Here is a 20,979-nt window from a genome sequence, read left to right as displayed (position 1 = left end):
ACCTAGCCGCGCCTACCGCCCTGCCCCCGCCCCGCCTATGTCCCGCCCCCGACCCGCCTATGTCCCGCCCACTGCCCTCCCACTCCTGGGCCCAGGACATTAAAGCCGCTCCCGGCGGGCGCGCGGTGCGAACTTCCTTGGCCCCTGCTCGTGTGCGGACCTAGGAACCTCGCTCGAGAACGCCAGAGCGACTTCGTCAGCCTCCACCGCCGGAGACCGGTGAACCTCGCCACCCCCCCCTTCACATTGGCAGTTAATAAAGTTTTCTTTTACCCTGCTTACTTGCCTATTCTCTGGCACGTACTCTGGTGGTCATCTGGAGCAAATCATTTATATTTTTGTTTACATCATATATTTATATTGCGCAGGCTCACAGTCAGTAAAGGTGGTGAGTCCCAGCTGTCATTCATTCAGTATACATGTATTAACTGCCCACTAGTGTACCAGCCACCATGTCTAGGAGCAGCGGATCCTCTGGCAAGCCGAACAGTCATATTGTTTGTCGTCGAGGAGCTCAATGTCGAAAGGGGAGACAGGCACTAATGAAATAATCCCACAAGTAAATATCCAAACAGTTAAACACAGACTTACAAAATATCCTATTACAAACTATGTTGAGGGGGTGTGATTCCAAACACTGCATTTCCTAGCAGTTGGCCACTTGGTCACCTTTCACGTGTTGGAAGATGTCAGTGTCCCTCTGTTTCTGATCTTCAAGTTAAAGTTCACTCACTATACCACAGCTGTCACTGCCTGTGGATGGCGGCAGCAAGTACGGAATGGAGACATTTAAGGAGGCAATGAGAATTTTTAGAGCAGGGAAGAACTCAACTCACATCCTAGCTCGCAACACTTTCTACTTGGGTTATGTTAGTCAAGTCGCTTTATCTTCTTCTTAGCCTCAGCTTTCTTATGTAAAACTAGGAATTATATCGTTCACTTTGCAGGAGGCTAAGGGGATCATAGAGAGAATACATGTAAAATATCTAGTATAGGGCTGGGAATAATAATAATTACTCTTAGTTCTACCTTGTTCTGAAAATGAGGTTTTAGCCTGAATTTTAAAACTAATATGTTTCTTTCCAACAGATTGCAGAGTGGGTTGTCAACACCTGTTGTCTTGATTTAAATGAAAGAGCTGTTTCACCCAGCAAGCCTCTCTATATGCTTGTTATATGCAGGGTCCTGAGGGTTATCCTAAGATGACTACAACAGTCTATGCCCTTTGACAGGTCACAGTTGTGTGTGTGAATGTGAGTGTGTGCACAGTGGGAATGCCTAGTGTTTGCAACAATGCTGGTACTTGAGTAAGTCCTTCAGATAACACTGAAATACCAGCAGCAACAGTGTTTCATAAGACAGTGAATTGGTGGTTCCTTCCCCCAACCCTTCCTGCAAAGGCCCAGGACCAAGGTGGGCAGTTCCTCTGCCCCCGTGGCTTGCAGCTCTCCAGATAGGGCAACTGGGAAAGGTGGTCATGGTTAAAATACATTATCCTAGTGAAGTGGGCAGGAACCAGAGGACAGAGCTGGGAGGTTCCATTCGGGTTGAGGCCTTGGTGATGGGATATTTCCTCTTACCCTCAGTTGAAGAGGTGGCTTATCATCCTTCTTAGTAAATATAGACTTTATTTCCTGTCTGTGTTGGCATTTATTTGGACTTTTTGCCTTCAGCACTTGTGTTTAATTGGCTTTTGTGTATTTGACATTAGACCAGAACATTCACAAAATGGGGCTCTCAAAGTTCAAAGGCAGGCCAACATATTTTCTGGGACTCCAGCTGGTAACATGTTCAAACACTGCAAGGATTGTTTAAAGAGTCTGCGTTCTTAAAACTGAATTAAAATACCATGACTATAAAATAATGGATTTCAAATAAGATATGATAGCTCACTGATATCTTGAGGCTAAAAAAAAGAGAATTGTTCAGTACTCAAAGATTGCCTCACTACAATATACTGTCTTAAAACTAGTTGAAATTCTTTTCTCTCCAGAGCTCTTCCCATCCTTCTCACAATTTCTTTTCTTTATCCTTCTCTAAGCTAAACTCTCTGTCCAAAACTCCTTAGCTAGTCTGACATAATATCTATGAAGAACACTTGCAAACCAGCAGAAATGAAATAAAATCACTTTGATCTTCATGCTGTTTTTTTTTTTAAAGCAAAGAAAAAATTTCCATGTAAAAGACATTCTCTTCATACTAAAAGGGAACTGCAACATTTTGATCTTCAAGGACAAAGACTTAAGACCAGGAAAATATGGTACAAGCTCTGCTATAATAAAATAACTTATCTTTTGGGCCTCCTGACATAATTTAGTCACATTATTCTTTGTCCAATTCAGTATATTGGCAACTTAAACTGCCTTACCCCAAATTTGGTTCACAGCCTTCATAAGACTGTCTAATAGGCCAGGTGTGGTGGGTCAAACCTGTAATCCCAGCACTTTGGGAGGCTGTGGGTGGATCACCTGAGGTCAGGAGTTCAAGGCCAGCCTTGCCAACAAGGTGAAACCCCATCTCTACTAAAAATACAAAAATTCACTGAGCGTGGTAGCGCACACCTGTAATCCCAGCTACTCGGGAGGCTGAGGCAGGAGAACTGCTTGAACCTGGGGGGTGGAGGTTGCAGTGAGCCAAGATCATGCCACTGCACTCCAGCCTGGGTGGCAGAGTGAGACTGTCTAAAAAAAAAAAAAAGAAAAAAAAAGATTACCTAATTAAAAAAAAAATCTTAAAATTTAGTCTTATCTCATTTTTTTCAAAAAATAATTTGGATCCAACCATCATTTGTAAACCCGTGAGTTTGTATTACCATCCCATGAAAAAATTCTAAAATAAAAAGCACAAGATCTTCATTTGTATGTATATATGTCTAGATGTGTTTATGTATATATATACATACTACATTGTATCTTCTGTCTACATAATAAAATCTGATGTAGCCAGCCAGAAATCTCTTAAGAAATTTTGTTTTGACTGATTTAAATAAATGAGCACTCATATAAAATATACAGTAATTAATCAATTTTATAAAGTTCATGTCACTTAAGTAAATCTTTGGTAAACTAGTTGGTTGAGGCAGGGGAATCGCTTGGAACTGGGAGGCAGAGGTTGCAGTGAGCCAAGATTGTGCCACAGCACTCCAGCCTGGCGACAGAGCAAGAGTGCATTTCAAAAAAAAAAAAAAAAAATAGTAAATAAAAATAAAAATAAAATTGTTAATGAAATAAAATTAAAATGTAATTGTCTACATACATTTTTTTTTTGCCTGGGTTTATTTGTCAGACAGTTTTATATTTTGCTTTTTCTATACGTTTTAAGATCATAAGGCTATGAACCCAGCCTAAAACAAAATGATCTTCCTGCAATTACTTGATGAATAGAATTAATTTAGTATTGCTAATTTAATAAAAGCAGACATATATTCTGAGTTATTGACAGGACACCATGCATTTAACTTTAGGGTTTTTGCTTCGGTAAACAATTGCTATTTACAGGCTAAAAAATTATTAATAGAGAAATAACTTGAAATGATGATTACCTTTGTCTGATAGCTCAATTCTCATAAGTAATTTAGGTAAGCTATAAAGCAGAAAAATGTAAACTGGACAAATGTCTATGAATAAACTTTTCATGTGATTTAAAATCTTAAGGTTATGTTTAATTAATAGGTACTCATTAAATGTCTGGGTCATTTTCAACTAAGACTTCAAATTATAAACTGGTTCTCATTCACAATGTTGATACATGACAGACAATTAAAGATCTTGCTTCCTAGAGTTTTACTAAAATTCAAGATTACTGAGAGTTAAAAATTTTAATTAATATATAAAATATAAAAAAATGAAGTTTTTAATAACAATTATTATAAGAAAGACAAAATATGTTCTTTATTGAGAAAAAATGTTTCGTCTAATTCAGAGGCTATTTAAAGGTGGTTTTAAAATACAGATCTAGCAAGAAAACAGAAACAAGATATAAAAGAATCAGTAAGTAGGAGAGAAAGATGTGAAGAAAGTTATGCATATGAAGGTAAATTTTTGGTAAGGAAGGTTGCAAAGAAAAGAGACTAATTTTGAATAAGAAAGAATCTTGTGTGGTAAATTTTTATCCTAAAATAAAATGACTGAGTTGTTTAAGAAGGAGGAGGCAGAAGACAAAGCAGAATATTTAAGGCATGTCATGCATGGTCTATGTGAGTCACAGAAAGGCTTGTGAAAGGGAAACGTATGAAAGTAATGTTGTATGTGATCAAGTTGGCTACAATTAAAAGGAATTATTTATGATAACCTTTCTAACAATTGAGCTTTGATATTCAAAATACATCAGCAAAAAACTACAAAAAAAAGGTTCCCTATATTTAAATTAAAAAAAGATGTCTTTGAAGTATTGATCTGCTCTTAATAAAATTGCAAGATGTTTTTATTTTTAATTCTGGATTCCAAGTCCAGAGTGTTCACCATTACACCATAAAATTTTACATTACTTTTTTTTTTTTTTTCAGACGGAGTCTTGCTCTGTCGCCCAGGCTGGAGTGCAGTGGCATGATCTCGGCTCACTGCAACTTCCACCTCCTGGGTTCAAATAATTCTCTTGCCTCAGCCTCCTGAGTAGCTGGGATTACAGGCATGTGTCCCCCAAGCCCAGCTGATTTTTGTATTTTTAGTAGAGACAGGATTTCACCATGTTGGTCAGGCTGGTCTCAATCTTCTGACCTCGTGATCTGCCCACCTCAGCCTCCCAAAGTGCTGGGATTACAGGCATTAGCCACTGCACCCCACGAATCTTACATTGATTTTCAATTCTAAGGTATTTTTCTTTTCTTTTTTTTTTTTTTTTTGAGACAGGGTCTTCCTCTGTCACCCAGGCTGGAGCACAATGTAGTGATCTTGGCTCATTGCAGCCTCAACCTCCTGGGCTCCAGTGATCCTCCCACCTTAGCCTCCCTGCCATGTTGCCCAGGCTGGTCTCGAACTCATGAGCTCAGGCATCCCAAATGGGATTACAGGTGTGAGCCACTACACCTGGCCTAAGATCTGTTTCTTTACAGTAATCTTATTCCTGAGATCTATTTAATTTCCCTAGTTTCAGGTTAAAAGTGCTGTTCTCTTCATTCAAAATGGTCATTTCATTCTTGAGGTAATGTTTTACTTTTGAAATTTCTCAGAGGTTCAACTTTTGCTATACCTCCCTGTATGTGCCTTTGGAGTCATACGTCTTTGACCTCAGTTTTTTCTCCCATTCAGAAGACCTGGGATGAGAATTTTTTCCTTCAATGTTTTTGTCAGCTCCCATGAAATCTTTCTCCGGTTCTAACTCTGCTGTTATGGCCTGATGCTGGAACATTTATCTGAAGGTCTAAAAAAGGCAATGTTTTTCTTCAGTATAACTTAATTCTGTACTCTTGGTTTTTCTTGATATGTCTGAGTTTTTTGTCATAACCAGAAACCTCAAATGTTGTTACTCAGAGCCATGTATTCCTCTGCTTAAGGTACTAGTTTTCTTGTTTGCATTCCTTTATATTTTAGTGTATACTCATATCATTGGATACATTATTTCTGTGTCCTATAATTCCGGGTTATCTAAATGAGCTTCCTATAAGGAGAAACAATCATACTGCAGAAGGTTTTTCTTTATGTTTTTGGTATTTGTCCTAAGAAAGAAAGATTTTATGTTTTAACAAGATAATTTTCTGTGTGGCCTTTATTAGGTTTTTATTGCATAAGAAAACTGAGCTTTGAAAGGGTTTGTAGTTTTCTGTATTGCTTTTGGAGTCTTTTGATTGTCGCTTTGGTTAAGTGAATGATTATTATTTTACAGTGACATGTGATTCTGTTTTGATCAAATGTTCTGAGCCTTTTAAGATCTTTAACAAACTTCCCCATAATCACATCCTACATTAAGGGTTTTTTTTGTTTGTTTGTTTTTTTGTTTTTTGTTTTTTTTTACTTAAAATTGACTTTGGGGTTTTCTAGTTGGACGCCTGCAAGGTACCAAAGGATACATCTCTCATCTTGCAGAGGCAGTAAATGATTAGGTTTATTTGATAAATCATATAAGAAAAACTGTCAAATGATAAATGATCTTATTTCACTTACATTTATGGACATGTCGATATGAATGTTTCAATAATTATGTAAATTCATAGAAATCTGATAGGTTATCAGGCATAATTCTGGTTATTTTCTTAAAATTCTACATATAGTAGAAATAGCTGTGAGTATTCATATGGTAATACGGTTATTTGCATAAATCCAATAAAATTCTGCCCTCTCTTTATAGTTGAATACAATTTCAAACATGGGGTATATTATCAAGGTTTTGACTGAAATGTCATATTAAAAATATGCACAAAGTACCTGATTTTAAGCATCCCCATCTTATAATGAGTAAATAACAATTGTCACTTCCTGGTGGGCCCAGGAACCTTAAGTCTTGTGATGGTTAATATTGAGTGTCGACTTGACTGGGTTGAAGGATGTTCCTGGATGTGTCTGTAAGGGTGTCGCCAAAGGAGATTCACATTTGAGTCGGTGGACTGGAAGACTCAGACCCACCCTCAATCTGGGTGGGCACCATAAAAGCAGGCAGAAGAACATGGGAAGACCAGACTAGCTAAGTCTCCTGGCTTCCATCTTTCTCCCATGCTGGATGTTTCCTTCCCTTGAACATCAGACTCCAAATTCTTCAGCTTTTAGATTCTTGGACTTCCAGTTTTAGATTTGCCAGGGGCTTTGGAGCCTTCAGCCACAGACTGAAGCCTGCACTATCGGATTCCCTACTTTTGAGGCTTTGGGACTGGGACTGGCTTCCTGGCTCCTCAACTTGCAGACGGCCTGTTGTGAGACTTGGCCTTGTGATCATGTGAGGTAATTCTCCTAATAAACTCCCCTTCATAAATCCTATTAGTTCTGTCCTTCTAGGCAGCCCTGACTAATACAAGACTCTAAGTAAAATCTAAAGTTTGCCTTGGTGTGGCTTCCTAGCCTCAAGAGACTTTAAATCTGAGATCCCTATATGATCACTATAGAGAAAAAGTTTCCAAGGAAAAACCATAATACACCTGTTATTGGGTTGTAACTCTGTACATTGTTTTTGAATTCTTGTTATCTACCTATAGACTAGCCTAGGTCCTAAACTGGAATTCTTCCAATTCAACTTCCTTTCTTTTTTAAATAAAATTACTAAAATGAGACTTGCTTTGTTCCTAAAGCCTGATACACTGAAACTAGATACATTTTAAGAAGCAGGTTTCATGCCTCATGTGTGGGCCACAAAGAAGGTTCACAAAGCTTCCTGATGCCATAACCAGAGACATTTAAACTGCAAACCAAAATAAGAAGGGGGTGTTTTCTACACTATAAACAGCTTATCCTAAGGTGTCAGCACAAGACTCCATATCAGAATGAGACTCTTCCCCTCCCCGATGCTACCTTTTTCATTTGGCAGGATAATGCTGTAATTCACATTTCACAATAAGTAATTGCTCTAGGCAGCTTTGACAATAACCCTCGCACAGCTTTCTGGTCAAGTTATATTGGTGATTTCTTTTGTCAAGTTGACATTTTCTTCTTTAATTCAATCCAGTCATAAAATGTGACTCAATGGCTCCAATACGTCTCACCCAGTTTCCCCCACGGTCTTTAGATTTTAGTTTTTTGCCCTTAGGCTTGGGCTCTGAGTTCAAAATCATTGTACAAACTAATTGTATTGTTGTTAATTATTTATCTTATTATAATTGTATTATAATTTTTAAACTTTACTCTTATTGCCTCTCCAATCTTTGTGATGCCAACTCTCCTAACAGGATCATGTTAAACGCAACACTTCAAGATGACTGCTGATGCCCGTGGACTAATAAGATGGAAATCAATACTAGACCACAGACAAACTCACTCTGAGAAGATTTTTCCTTCTGAACTTTTTGTTACTTTACTGTGGTCTGGATCCCTGACAAAGACCCACATATCTTCCCCGCAACATGGGACAGAGACAACTGGGACAGATCCATCCTGGAGCTGAGGGATAATTAAGCCTAACTACAGCATGGTCGATCAATGACACTTTCAGAGACAGAGCTTCAGACCAAAAAGGGAACACGCAAAAACTAATCATATGAACTGGGTCATTCTTGTCATTCCCAACTGAAATAGAGTAAATGACCTGCTGCAATTCTAAGACTAGTTTTGCCCACTGCTATTATTTAACAATCAGAACTTGCCAACTCCTCAACATCCTACTAGTGCCAATGAAATTTCTCAAAGAGCAATATGTAACATTTCTCCTTATGAAACCTCTAAACTTCTCTTTGTTCTTTGGACATACTAAAGACCACCCCATCTGCATGTATGCCCTGAATTGCAATTCTTTCCTCCCAAATAAAACATTTTAATTTGATTTTAAAATTTCATTTGTATAAATTTATGGGGTACAAGTGTAATTTTGTTACATGGATAGATTGCACAGTGGTGAAGTCAGGGCTTTAGAATGGATGCTGAGAAATTACTTAATGGGTACAATGTATGCTATTTGGGTGATGGCTACTGATATTGTTTGGAGGTGTGTCCCTTTCAAATCTCATGTTGAAATGTGACCTCCAACGTTGGAGTCAAGTAAGAGGTATTTGGGTCATGGGGGTGGATCCTTCTATGAATGGCTTGGTGCTGTCCTTGCAGTTATAAGTGAGTTCTCACTCTGTTAGTTCATGTGACAGCTGGTTGTTTAAAGGAGCCTGGGAGCGCCTCCTCTCTCTCTCTCACTCTCTTTCTTGCCATGTGTGACGCCAGCTCACTCTGTGCCTTGTGCTATGATTGGAAGCTTCCTGAGGCCTCACCAGAAGCAGATGCTGGTGCAATCCTTCTTGTATGGAGTGCAGAACCATTAAGCCAAATAAACTTCTTTTCTATATAAATTAACCAGTCTCAGGTATTCCTTTATAGCAATGCAAAACAGACTAACACAGATACCCTAAAATATTTTAATTTTAGAGATTTATCTATATATTTTATTGGACTCTGACACATGGCACACTGTCACCCTGAGTATTGGAGGCCTATAACAGTAACTAAATGAGGTGTGGGCAATGCCTCACCACCAGGTTCTATTTCTGAGCCAGGAGGCAGAATCAAGAAGGACATACTCTTCTAGAGGCATCCATCCATCTACCTGCAGGCTTATAAAGCTTAGATTCTAATCTAATTCTGAGGGGGCTTCAGAGCCTGTGTTTTTCTTATTATACCTGTACTCTCAACTGTCCACCTAACCACCATTCATCCACCACCATGAACACATCTGCCCACTCATCCATTTGTTACCCACTTATTTATGCATCTATCTACTTATCCATTTACCCATTCATCTACCCCATCTTTCCATCCATCCACCCACCCATCCACTTACTTATTAATCTGCCCATTCACCTACCCCATCCTTCCATCTATCCATTCTCATGTCTATCCATCTATCCCTCCTGTCCACCCTCACCCAACTACCTGAACACCCCTTAATCTAGCTACACATTCACCCACCCACCTGTCCAATTCCCATACACCTACCCATCTGCATATTCACCCATCCATTCATCTATACACCTCACCCATTCATCATCCACTCACCCATCAATACATCCATCTGTCCAGAACCCCCATCCATCTACTCATCCACCCACTCACCATCCATCCATCACTTTTATCATTCACTATCTACCCATTCGCTGATGTCACCCTCCCTCCCCCATCTTTCCCCTCCTCCTTTCCACCAGCATTATCTGTGTGCCAGGCTCATTGTTGAAAGGATTGGGAGCAGGGCAGAGAGCAAACAGTGAGCATTCATGGTGACAAAGTCTCTGCAGAACGAAGTAGCATGGCACAGTGTTAAGGGCCTGGGCTTGAAGCCAGACTGTCTGGTCCTAACCCTGGGTCTGCCACTTAGTAATCATGTGACTTTGGGAGGCTGAATTCAAACCCAGGGCAGTCTGCCTCTTCCCACTGAATCCTGGGTCATTCAATCTGGACCTGGAAAGAAGATAGCATGGGATGACTTTTCCATGCTCCAAAGGAATTAGATATGCTTGCATTGCTCAAATAGGAATCCATGAACCAAGACAAAGGTATGAAGCACTTACAGTTGGCCCTGAGAGCTCAGTTATAGGACTAGCCCACAGTCCAGTTATCTATAACTCGAGAGGAAATGAAAAGGGATTTTGCATATATTACTAGGGGTAGCTCAATTCTGCTGATACACATTGGCTAGTTATCTCCTCAATGGCAGGCACATTTAGGTTTTTAGACAACTTATCAAATTAATTGCCAGCTTTGTGACCACAATCCTGAGTGATGAATGTGTGTGCCCTTATCCTCCTGATTCAACCATGAGATGCCAGAAGGAAGTCCTCTGTGACAGAGAATTTCAATCAGTGAGAGTGGGACACATAGTAAAATTTGTGATAAATCAGGCCAGAGGCATTTTTCGAAGGCAAGGCACTATGTAGGAATAGAATAAAATGTCCAGCAAATAAACCTCAAATCGAGCTTTTACACACATCTAGGATGGAGTCAGTTAACATCAACATCAATCCACAGCAGACTACCCACAGGTGAGGCCTGGCCTCCTAGATGAGAGAGACCAGCTTGCTTTGTGCATTGTGGTTTAAAAAACAACAACATTTAAAAAGGCTTCCATACCCATTCATATCATTTCTCTTGTTCTTTCCCTATACATTTCCTGGCTCTGTAGAATTCTGAGTGGCAGTGAGATATAGTGGGAAGAATGCAGGCTTTGGAGTCTGGCAGCATTAGATCAGAATCCCAGTTCTGCCATTTACTAGTTGAGTTGCCTGGGGGAGCTCACTTGACTTCTTTTCGCCTTGTTGCCTTATCTCTAACACGGGGACAATGATACCTCCTTAAAGGGTAAGATGAATCAATGTGTGTCATCGGCCTGCACTGTAGGGTGTACTTTATGAACGGCAGCTATTTTTGTGATAATTGCAGCGTGGACATCCTCCCATTTTTCAGATGGAGAAAATGAAGATCAGTAAAGCTAAGTTCCTGCCATCACTGTAATGAATGTCTCATGATGCCCCTCCACCCCAGCTGGTTCTGCAGACCTTATCCTGGGGGGTCAGGGCAGAAGGCCCAAACGAATGGAAAGTGTTAGGAGGGAGTACATACAAGAGTGTCTGAGGGTCAGGACCTGAAGTGGGTGAGCAAACAGGCGGAGGGGATGGAATCCAGCCCCAGGAGTCACAGGGGTCTCCAGAGAGGTCCAAAAGCCAGGGAAGACCAGGGCATGAAACTGGCAATGGCAACCTGGTCTCTGGTCTGAGATGGGTCTCTCTTCTACTGGGCAAGGACCACAGTGTCTTTTTACTGTCCCACCTGTGGTTTCACAGCCCCTAGCACCTGGGGCTGGTGCACCATCCATGTGTGCTGAGTAGATGGGAAAGTGAGTAAGAGAATAAATGGTCCAGCGTGGTTTTTACTTTTCATTAGCAGGGGGTGTGTACCACCTGTGATTTCACAGCCCCTAGCATCTGGGGCTGGTGCGCCATCCATGTGTGCTGAGTAGATGGGAAAGTGAGTAAGGGAAAAAATGGTCCAGCGTGGTTTTTACTTCTCTTTAGCAGGGGGTGTGTATACAGGTTGGCAAACTCTGTCTCAACATTGTGAGAGGGAAGGAAGCTAGTTGTAATTAAATGTCCTACAAGGTGTCCTAGTAGGACAAAAATTGGATTTCCATTTGCAGCACTGGCAATCTGGGAGGCTGTGTGGACACTGGCAAGTCAACATACATGAAGCTTTCGCTCTTGTGGCTCAAAGAGTTGGGATAGGTGGTTTATTATTTGTGTGTGTGTGTGTGTGTGGAGGACTAAGCTCTGACTTTTTATCTTACCCAAATTCCTATCTAAGGAGTCTGGGGAGTCATGCTCTATAAATCATAAATTCTCATCAGACGGATTTTATTTGACCCCATGTATCATGATTTACTTTCAATCTGACCCTGGTATAACATTAAGAGATGGCTGGGCACGGTGGCTCAAGCCTATAATCCCAGCACTTTGGGAGGCCGAGACAGGCGGATCACGAGGTCAGGAGATCGAGACCATCCTGGCTAACATGGTGAAACCCCGTTTCTACTAAAAAATACAAAAAACTAGCCGGGCGAGGTGGCGGGCGCCTGTAGTCCCAGCTACTCGGGAGGCTGAGGCAGGAGAATGGCGTAAACCTGGGAGGCGGGGCTTGCAGTGAGCTGAGATCCGGCCACTGCACTCCAGCCTGGGTGACAGAGCGAGACTCCATCTCAAAAAACAAAAACAAAAACAAAAACAAACAAACAAAAAAAACATTAAGAGACAAGGAAAAAATATTTAACCCCAAAATAGATTTCCTTGTCATACCTTGAAATTGCCCTGCAAAGTCTCTTGTGGGAAAAATCACATTCTATAGAGAATTCCCTTTCCCCTTTGTTTTCCTTCCTTTCTTTCCAGATCCAGGAGACAGTCAATTAAGAGCCAGGCACCCTTTCAGTTCCCATAAGAAACATTTTACAGCCTGCTGTCTCTCTGAAGTCTGCTATCTGAGAGATTCCTCTGCACAATAAAACTTGGTCTCCAAATCCTTTATCTTAACCTAAACATTCCTTTCCATTGATCCCAGGTCTTCAGATAAACTCAACCAAGGGTCAACCAGAAAATGTTTAAATTTACCTATAGCCTGAAAGCTCCCCCACCAACCCTGCTTTGAGTTGTCCCGCCTTTCTGAACCGAGCCAATATATTTCTTAAACGTGCCAGCACAGCAAGTGCCTCTAACATGGGATTCCAGACAGAAGTGGAGGATAAACAGGTCTCACTTTTTTTTTTGTTTGTTTGTTTAAAGGAAAAATGCTTGGTTTGGGGCAATCATGCATCATGAATCAGCTTCTCATAGGCATTTTTTACTGCTGAGAAACTGCAGCAGGGAGGGCTGTGGGTAGATGGAGCATGGCTCTCTTCCCACAAGATGAGGTGGAGGTGGAGTCGGCTGATGCTCATATAGCATCTTGGGGGACACAGCCAAGCCCTCTCACCTGGATATCTTTATTGGCAGTAAGCCTGTATGCCTGCTGTGTCAGGAAGCCTATCAGCCATCAGGGCCATGGAGGAAGCACTTAGGTGAGCAAAGACAGGATGAAGCAGCAGAAATTGCAGCTCAGACCCCAGCCAACAGTTTCCCCCATGGCCATGCTCTCCCTTGCTCCCCACTGTCAGGAACACACAACTTCTCCCCTCTTTCTTTTTTGCCAACTCCTGTAAACTATGCCAGCCTCACTCTCACTTCCAATTCCCAATGATACATCTCAATGGTGTCCATAGGCCGACTGCATTTCCCTCATCAATTCATATTTCCATGTGAGAAAGAAAACATCTACTTGGTTGAAGCTCCTATATGGTGGGGTTTCTGCTAAAAGCAGCCAGACGCAACTCCTAAATGACACAAGGAAGGATGTCTCATTCTCATTTCCTTTTAAAAGGAAGAATCCAAACTGAAGCATGTTCTGGCACACAGCAAAAGGTGAAATGCGACTGCTGTCTGCTTGGGTTCCGCACAGCTTAGCTTTTTGCAGGCTCACATTTGCCAGCAGCTGCTCTCATCGGACTCCATGGCCCATACACAGAGAATGAAGGCTGCCTGAGCCCAAGATCACCGATGCTCTCCGAGCAGAAGTTCCTGGGTCCGGGTTTGTAAGTCAGGGGGAAGGGCCACGAGTCTCAGAGCGGGCAGGACTGCAGGGAAATTGGGATAAGCTCCGAAACCACTCACGACGTCAGCCCCCACCTTCCCCAAGTCTGATGGGCTGTGGCTGCAGAGGCCCCACCTGTGCTGTTGGCTGGAGCCAGGAGACCCCAGCATGTGGTCCCCTAGCAGGTGAGGCTTGCTGCCCAAGCCTGGTGTCTGTGTCTGTGCTGATCTGGGCACCTACTGGCCTTCAGAGCTGTAGCCACCCAGTGAAAGGCTGCTGCCTCCTTTGTCTCCCCAGTGTCAACTGGGACTGGGGCCCTGTCCTGCCCACTGGCCCGTGGCTGGAATCCAAACACCCATCCCTGCCCCATCCCTCACCTCTCCCAACTCTCTAGGCTCTGGTAATCCAAGCCTCCTAACCAACTGCAGGGCCCTGTGTCGGCCATGCCATCTTCCTACTCTTGTGTACTGTTCCCACTCCTGGAATGCCACATCTTCCCCTAGATGCGCCTTAGGACTCCAGCTCAGCACAGCAACTAGAGAACTTCCCCAACCATCCAGGCTAAGCCAGGTGTCTGCTGTGATATGCACTGCCCTGGGCTGCCCTTGGCCTTACAACGTATCCCCTGTGCTGCTAGCATCTGCTGAAAGCCAAAACGGTTGAATACTGGGGATTGCATAAGGGCCAGCAATCAATGAATTTTTGAGTCAATGAATATCTGAATCTTCTGGAGAGCAGGAAGCATCGCTGATCTGCCTCTACCAACCCAAAGCCTGGCTTAGTGTGGGTCAGATGGGGCTCATCGGCTGCCTCTGCTGGAGCCCCAGCTCTGACAAGTCAGCCATGGCCATACATCCCCTAGATATTATCATTGGCTGGAACGGAACCTGAGGTGTCTGCCTGCTTTGCGACCAGCCCCTTAGAGGGCAGTCCCACGGCCAGGGCACACCCCATCTAGCCCCCCGCCAGACTCCCTGTGTCTCTTTTCCCATCCCAGGCTGCTAAGGTTCCAGCATCCCCCACCCACCTTACCCAAGTACCAAGTAAATATTAATAACAAGTCATTACCTTCCCGTGTTGACAACCCCTTCCATGCCAGGTGCTGTGGGACAACAGCCTCATTTAATTCTCACGGCCCCGCGTGTTAAGGAGTGGAGACACTGTACTGATGCTGACGAGGAGGCTCAGGCAGGGTCAGGTCACTCTGCAGTGGCAGAGCCAGGACTTGGCCCCAGGCAACTTGACTCCAGGCTCTTACTCTTCATCACAGTGAGCCTGCCTTGCCGCCTGTGTTCCCGTGTGCCCGCTCAGGGCTGCTGCAGCCTCCCCACTCTCATGGGAGCTCCCAGAGACTGGCTCAGGCCACACAGCGAGGCAGGATTAGAACACAGCCCTGTCTAATTCAAAATCCAGGAGCTTCATCCCCACCAGGGCCCTGTGACTCACTCCAGTAATACCTTCCCTTTCATCGTCAAGGCTGGTTTGGGGGACAGGGACTGTGATTCTGCCAGGGGGACTCTGGGTCACTTAGGATGGGCTTTGCCCAAGGGGTACAGCGTGAAAGACTTACTTCTCTCTGTTGAATATGATGAATTCCTTCCGGACAGTCTCCAAACACTGCTGCAGGTGTCCATTCTGTCAAAGAGCACAGAGAGGTGACTAAATGACAAAGCATGTTCCAGGGAGACACAGTGACGGAGCATCAGAGGACGGCAGATTGATCTAGATGGAAACCTCAGAGGCTTGGGACCGGCACAAGACAAGCTAAGTGTCTGGGGCTGGCCCTGACTGCATGGGTGGCTGTGTCTGAGGGTAGCCTGGTGGACAAAGATGCTTTTCTCCACATTAAGCCATTAAATCCAACATAAAAGCCACATTAGAATGGAATATGGGCTGAAATTCATGAGCTTATTTCCCTGACCGCTTAAGGACCACGTGAGAGGCACGGAAAACCAGAAATTCACAACCATCATGCCAGGGGCTCAACTTTTAATAGACTTTTATAGAGGAGAGGTTGTTGTGTGTTGAATTGTGTCCTCTGAAATGTATCCTGAGTCCCAACCCCCAAGTACTTATAAATGTGACCTTATTTGGAAATAGAACCGTTACAGATGTAATCCAGTTAAGATGAAGTCACAGTGAATTAGGTAGGTCCTAAGCCCAATGACTGGGGTCCTTATATGAAGGCCAAATGAAGACACGCGAAGACAGAGAATAAGGCCATGCGGTGATGGAGGGAGAGACTGGAGTCATGCAGCTGCGAGTTAGCGAAGGACAAGGAGGCTGGCCGCCACTGGAAGCCTGGGGAGCCAAGGACGACCCCTCCCCTATAGCCTTTGGAGAGAGCCGGGCTCTGTGGAGACCCTGAGTTTGGACTTCTGGCCTCCAGAACTGTGAGAGAATACATGTGGGTTGTCATAAGCCACCCAGCTTATGGCAGCCCCAGGAAACGAATACAGAGGCCCACAGAGGCAAAGTGCCCAGGACCCACAAAAGTCATCATGCAGCCCTAGGGGCCTCTGCAGGACAACATTTTTCTTTTTTTTTTTTTTTTTTGAGACGGAGTCTCGCTCTGTCCCCCAGGCTGGAGTGCAGTGGCGCGATCTCGGCTCACTGCAAGCTCCGCCTCCTGGGTTCACGCCATTCTCCTGCCTCAGCCTCCCGAGTAGCTGGGACTACAGGTGCCCGCCACCGTGCCCAGTTAAGTTTTTGTATTTTTAGTAGAGACGGGGTTTCACCGTGGTCTCGATCTCCTGACCTTGTGATCCGCCCACCTCGGCCTCCCAAAGTGCTGGGATTACAGGCATGAGCCACCGCGCCCGGCCAACATTTTTCTCAAGGGTGCAGCGGGACCACTGGGTCCCTCCCTGTGCCTTAGAGCTACACAAGCTTCCTGCTGTAGGAATAGCACTCAAGGAATGCCAGGAGCGTGAATGCCTTCCTTCACTCTTTCCCCCTACTTGTTTGATGGTAGCATTTTATTTACGGCAAAATAAGGTAATTGGAAGGGAGGAGTGAAACATCCGCTTTTTGCTAAACAGTGGCCTGGCTCAGTCACTTCCCCATGAGCACAGGATTTCTCTCCCGCGAAGCACTCACCAGCGGGCAGCTGTCCTTGGTGCTATCCCTGGATCTGTTCTTTGCCAACCGCTTCTTCTTTTTGTGAAGTGGCTTGGATTCTAGAATCATTTCTTCAAGCTCAAATGTGGGATCACAATTCAACCTCCCTTTCTAAAGGGGAGTAGAAAAGAAAACATGGTCTGTCTGCATGCCACCCGTCACTGAATTTTCTTTTCATTCATTCAGTCATTCACTCACTCAACAAGTAATGATGAACTACCCCTGTGGGATACACGGGTGACCTTTGTTTCTGTTTTCTAATAAGAAGCAACATGTTCTCACTGTATACATCATTTATTTACACACATGGTCGCCTGGGGCAACCCCACTCCTATTAACATCTAGGTATTTCCTTAGGCCCCTTTCTATGCCTGTTTTTCATGCTAGGTTGAGTTCAGTTTTCGCATCTGATTTTTTCACTTATTATTTTATCCTATGCACATTGTCCTGTCATGACTATCTTTTTTAGAAAAATCATTCTAAATAACTTAAGAATACAATTTCAGCTCAAAATCTGCCCAACTTCCTGCCCTGGTTCCCTGCTCCCGCCGGGGAGCTACAGTCAGCTGACCCCCAGGCCCGGCCCTGCTCCTGGCCAGGGGCTCCTCCCACTGTGGTCAGGAGGAATTTAGGTCTCCCTGACTTCTGGGCCTTGGACCAGATTCCTGGTAGCCACTTTCATTCCTGAGCTGTAGCCCAGATGACAGCCGCAGGTGCCGGTCCCCAAAGGCAATGCAGCCTGGTGGCTATGACAGCAGCTCTGGAGCTTCACAGGGAAAAATCCCAGTTTTGCTACTTCCTGACCTTGTAAGTTTCATGACTTCCTTGGGACTCCGTTCATTATCTGTAAAGTTTGGGTGACAAAAATTCCCATGTAGGGAATTAATAATATAATATCTATAAAGTACTTCAATTAGGGCCAGGCATGAAGCAAGCTCTCCCTACAGTGGTGGTCCCTGGGCCTGTTAGGAGCTGGGCCTGCTGTGACTTGGCCAAGAAGGAGAGAGGCGAGGCACAGCCTTGGGGTCAGCCAGCCTTGCCACTGGGCCCTGTGTCCTCTCCTTTTACCTGCATGACGCTGAGGGAGATTTGTAACCTCTCTCTGCCTCAGTTTCCTCATCATTGTGAAATACGGCAGGCTCAGAGGTTGTTGAGGGATCAGATGAGAAGAGTTTGCTAAGCTTCCAGAACAGTGGCTGCTTGACCACGGTGGCCCTTCCACAACTGCCCATTCCCTCTGCTTCTCTGCTGTCCCCTCACCTCCCTAGGATTCCCGGCCTTGAACCCAATTTACAAGAAAGGGTCTCGCTACCTAAGGCTGAACTTGCCTTGGCCATGCTGCCTAATCCGCTTGATTAGGCAGTCAGTGCCTTTGCCATGACCTGGGGGCAGGAGGGAGACAGGGACTTTGCAGACACAACTGAGGAAAGTTCTGGCTTCCCTAACTCCCAGGAACTCCCTAAACCTCTATGGGCCTCAGTTTCCACATTGTAAGATCAGGACACTAGTGCAAGTTTGTGAGGCTGACATGAGAAAATGCAAGAAAAGCTCCTAGCCCAGCCCCTGCCACCCAGTAGGTGCCCAATAAATGTCACCGTTGTTGTCAGTGTGTCATTCGTGGGCTGATGGAGTGGAGTCCTATGTCCTTTGCCCCTTGCTTTCCCAGTTCTAGAGGCCGGGCCTCATCCTTTCTGTTGTGACCTGCTGTGGGCCCTCTGTGGGTTCGCGGTGTCAGTGGCCTCTCCCTTCCCCTGCCTGGCACTGGGCTTTGTCCATCATCACCAACTCCTGGAATTCAACTATAATCCCCTTCCCTGATTTCACACATCTGTCCTCCAGAAGTTGCCCTCCCCTAAAGAGCAAGTTGAATTTCAGGCCCGGGTCTCTCCAGACCTGTTTTACCTGCCATTCATTCATTCATTCATTTCATTCATTCATAAAAATGCAGGCTCTGCCCTGTTTTGCCTGCCACTCATTCATTCATTCATAAAAATGCAGACTCTGGATGTAGATCATCTGAATTCAAGCTCTGTCAATTTCTCACTGGGAAATCTTGGGCAAGTTGCCTAACCTTGCTGAGATTGCTATTAACAGGATCCACCTCCCAGGACTGGTGTCAAGCTGACACGAGATAAGGCAAACAGAGTTATCAGGACAATGACAGGTACACAGAACATGCTCAGTCCTGTTGGCCATCATCATTCGTTCACTCACATGACAAGCACACACTTAGGCCTTCTAGTGCCTTCGATCGTCACCCATTGTTCTGGGGGCTGGCTCAGGCAGAGGCCAGCCAGCACTCCAGGGCCCCCATCCTCCGAAGCTCCCAGCAGGATGGCAGGCGCACTGTGACAGAGTGTTCTGACCACTGATGTATCCCTAGACACCCGTGCAGACGGTTTCGGGAGAGGCTGAGGCCTGCTCTGTGCAGGCAGGTGGTGGCACTGGCTGGGAATGCTGCAGAGGAGGCCAAGTTTGGGCTTGTCTTTCACTCAGAAGGTGACATAATTTGCATATCCCCTGCAAAATCTTATGCTGAGATGTAATTCCCAGTTTGGGAGGTGGGGCCTGGTGGGAGGTGTTTGGTTCATGGGGATGGATCCCTCATGACTTGGTGCTGTCCTCACAATAGTGAGGGAGCTCTCATAAGAGATCTGGCAGTTTAAGAATGTGTGGCACCCCCCCACTCCCACTGCTGTTCCTGCTCCTGCCACGTGACACACCTGCTCTTGCTTCACCTTCCGCCCTGACTGGAAGCTCCCTGATGCCTCCCCAGAAACAAAGCAGATGCAGGCACCATGCTTCCTGTACAGCCTGCAGGACTGTAAGCCAATTAAGCCTCTCTTCTTTATAAATTACCAAACCTCAGTTATTCCTTTATAGCAATGCAAGAATGTCCTAATACAGACAAAAGGCTTCTGCCAAGACTGGGAAATGGGCCAGTCCTTGCTTTGTGCTGTCTTGAAGGAGGGGTAGGAGACTGCCTTGTGGACAAGGAGAGGAAGGGATTGCCAGAAGAGGAAGTGGCCTGTGCAAGGTTCCAGCTAGGAGACAGCAGAGCCAGAGGGAGGCTACGGGCCTGTGGGTGGGGCTGAGGCTCATGGCCCTGTAGGTGAGCATGTGGTGAGGGGCTTGCGTGTGTGTGTGTGTGTTTGTCTGGGAGTATGCAGGTGTGTGAGGGTATGTGTGGGTGAGTGTATATGTGAATGCATGTGTTTGTGTAGGGTAAGTGTGTATGTGTGTGTGAGACTGTGTGTGGTGGCAAGTGTGCATGTGTGCGTGGGAAATGAGTGTGCGTGTGTGTCTATGTGTGAGTGTGACTGTGAGTGTGCAACGGTCTGTGGGTGTGTGCAGGAGAGGGGCTGAGGAGGAGTGGCAGGCCAGGGGGCTGCAAAGGTAGGCACCTGCCAACAGGCACAGGCACACAATATGGCAAAGCCACAGGCTGGCCCTGGGTGCCCTCCAGGGCATCCCAGCACACAGCCTCGGGGAAGGCTCAGACACCACGCAAGGAAGCATTAATCAGGCAATTTGTGCCTGATGTGCAGGACTGCATCGAGATTCCTGGCCTTCGTCAATCTCACCCTGAGTTTGGCAGATCAGAGCCCATGGAGAAGGCGGGCGTATTTCTCTGGGCTGTCCAAACCCTGCGTTCAGAAGGAAGTCAGCCAAGGGAACACGCTCAGAGCCGAGGCTTTGGAAGCCTCCGGGAACTACTCCCCAGGCTCTGCGAGGGTCCTGGTTTCTCATCTGATCTGTGAAGAATTGGGGTGCAGCCGCCTGAGGTCACAGAGATGGCAGAAGAGACCCAAACTTTTACTCCCGGCTCAGCAGGGCCTGCTGGTCTCCTTCCGAGGGCTCTGACCCCTGGTTTATTTTCTGTCTTTGTAGGCTTATTGGCTTATGGCTCCACAAAACCCTAGTCCTGTGATTGTCAACTGGGGACAACTTTATCTGCAGGGGATGCTTGGCAATGTCTGGAGACATTTTTGGTGGTCACAACAGAGGGGATGCTACTGGCATCTCATAAGTACAGTCCTGAGGTGCAGCTAAACACCCTGCAGGACACAAGACAGTCCCCCATCCCAAAGAATGATCCCTCCCCAAAGGTAATCCACAGTGGGGGCTGCCCACTGTT

General features: G+C 45.1%; 1 protein-coding gene across 3 annotated transcripts in view; it reads right to left on the bottom strand.

Moving 5' to 3' along the window:
- The window catches only part of STK32B (serine/threonine kinase 32B), a 423,693-nt gene that overhangs the window by 16,702 nt on the left and 386,012 nt on the right, over positions 1-20,979 (bottom strand). For all 3 annotated transcript variants that reach the window (XM_023206694.3, XM_023206695.3, XM_023206696.2), the window contains 2 exons: positions 16,821-16,952; positions 15,292-15,356 (listed from right to left, as the gene is read on the bottom strand). In XM_023206694.3, coding sequence (XP_023062462.1) covers positions 15,292-15,356; positions 16,821-16,952 — 197 coding nt within the window. The remainder of the gene's footprint in view (positions 1-15,291; positions 15,357-16,820; positions 16,953-20,979) is intronic.

This window comes from Piliocolobus tephrosceles, chromosome 3 (assembly GCF_002776525.5).
Source record: "Piliocolobus tephrosceles isolate RC106 chromosome 3, ASM277652v3, whole genome shotgun sequence".
In the NCBI taxonomy this organism is placed as follows: domain Eukaryota; kingdom Metazoa; phylum Chordata; class Mammalia; order Primates; family Cercopithecidae; genus Piliocolobus; species Piliocolobus tephrosceles.
The sequence above is the reverse complement of the archived record's forward strand: the minus strand, read 5'-3'. Positions and strand labels throughout refer to the sequence as shown.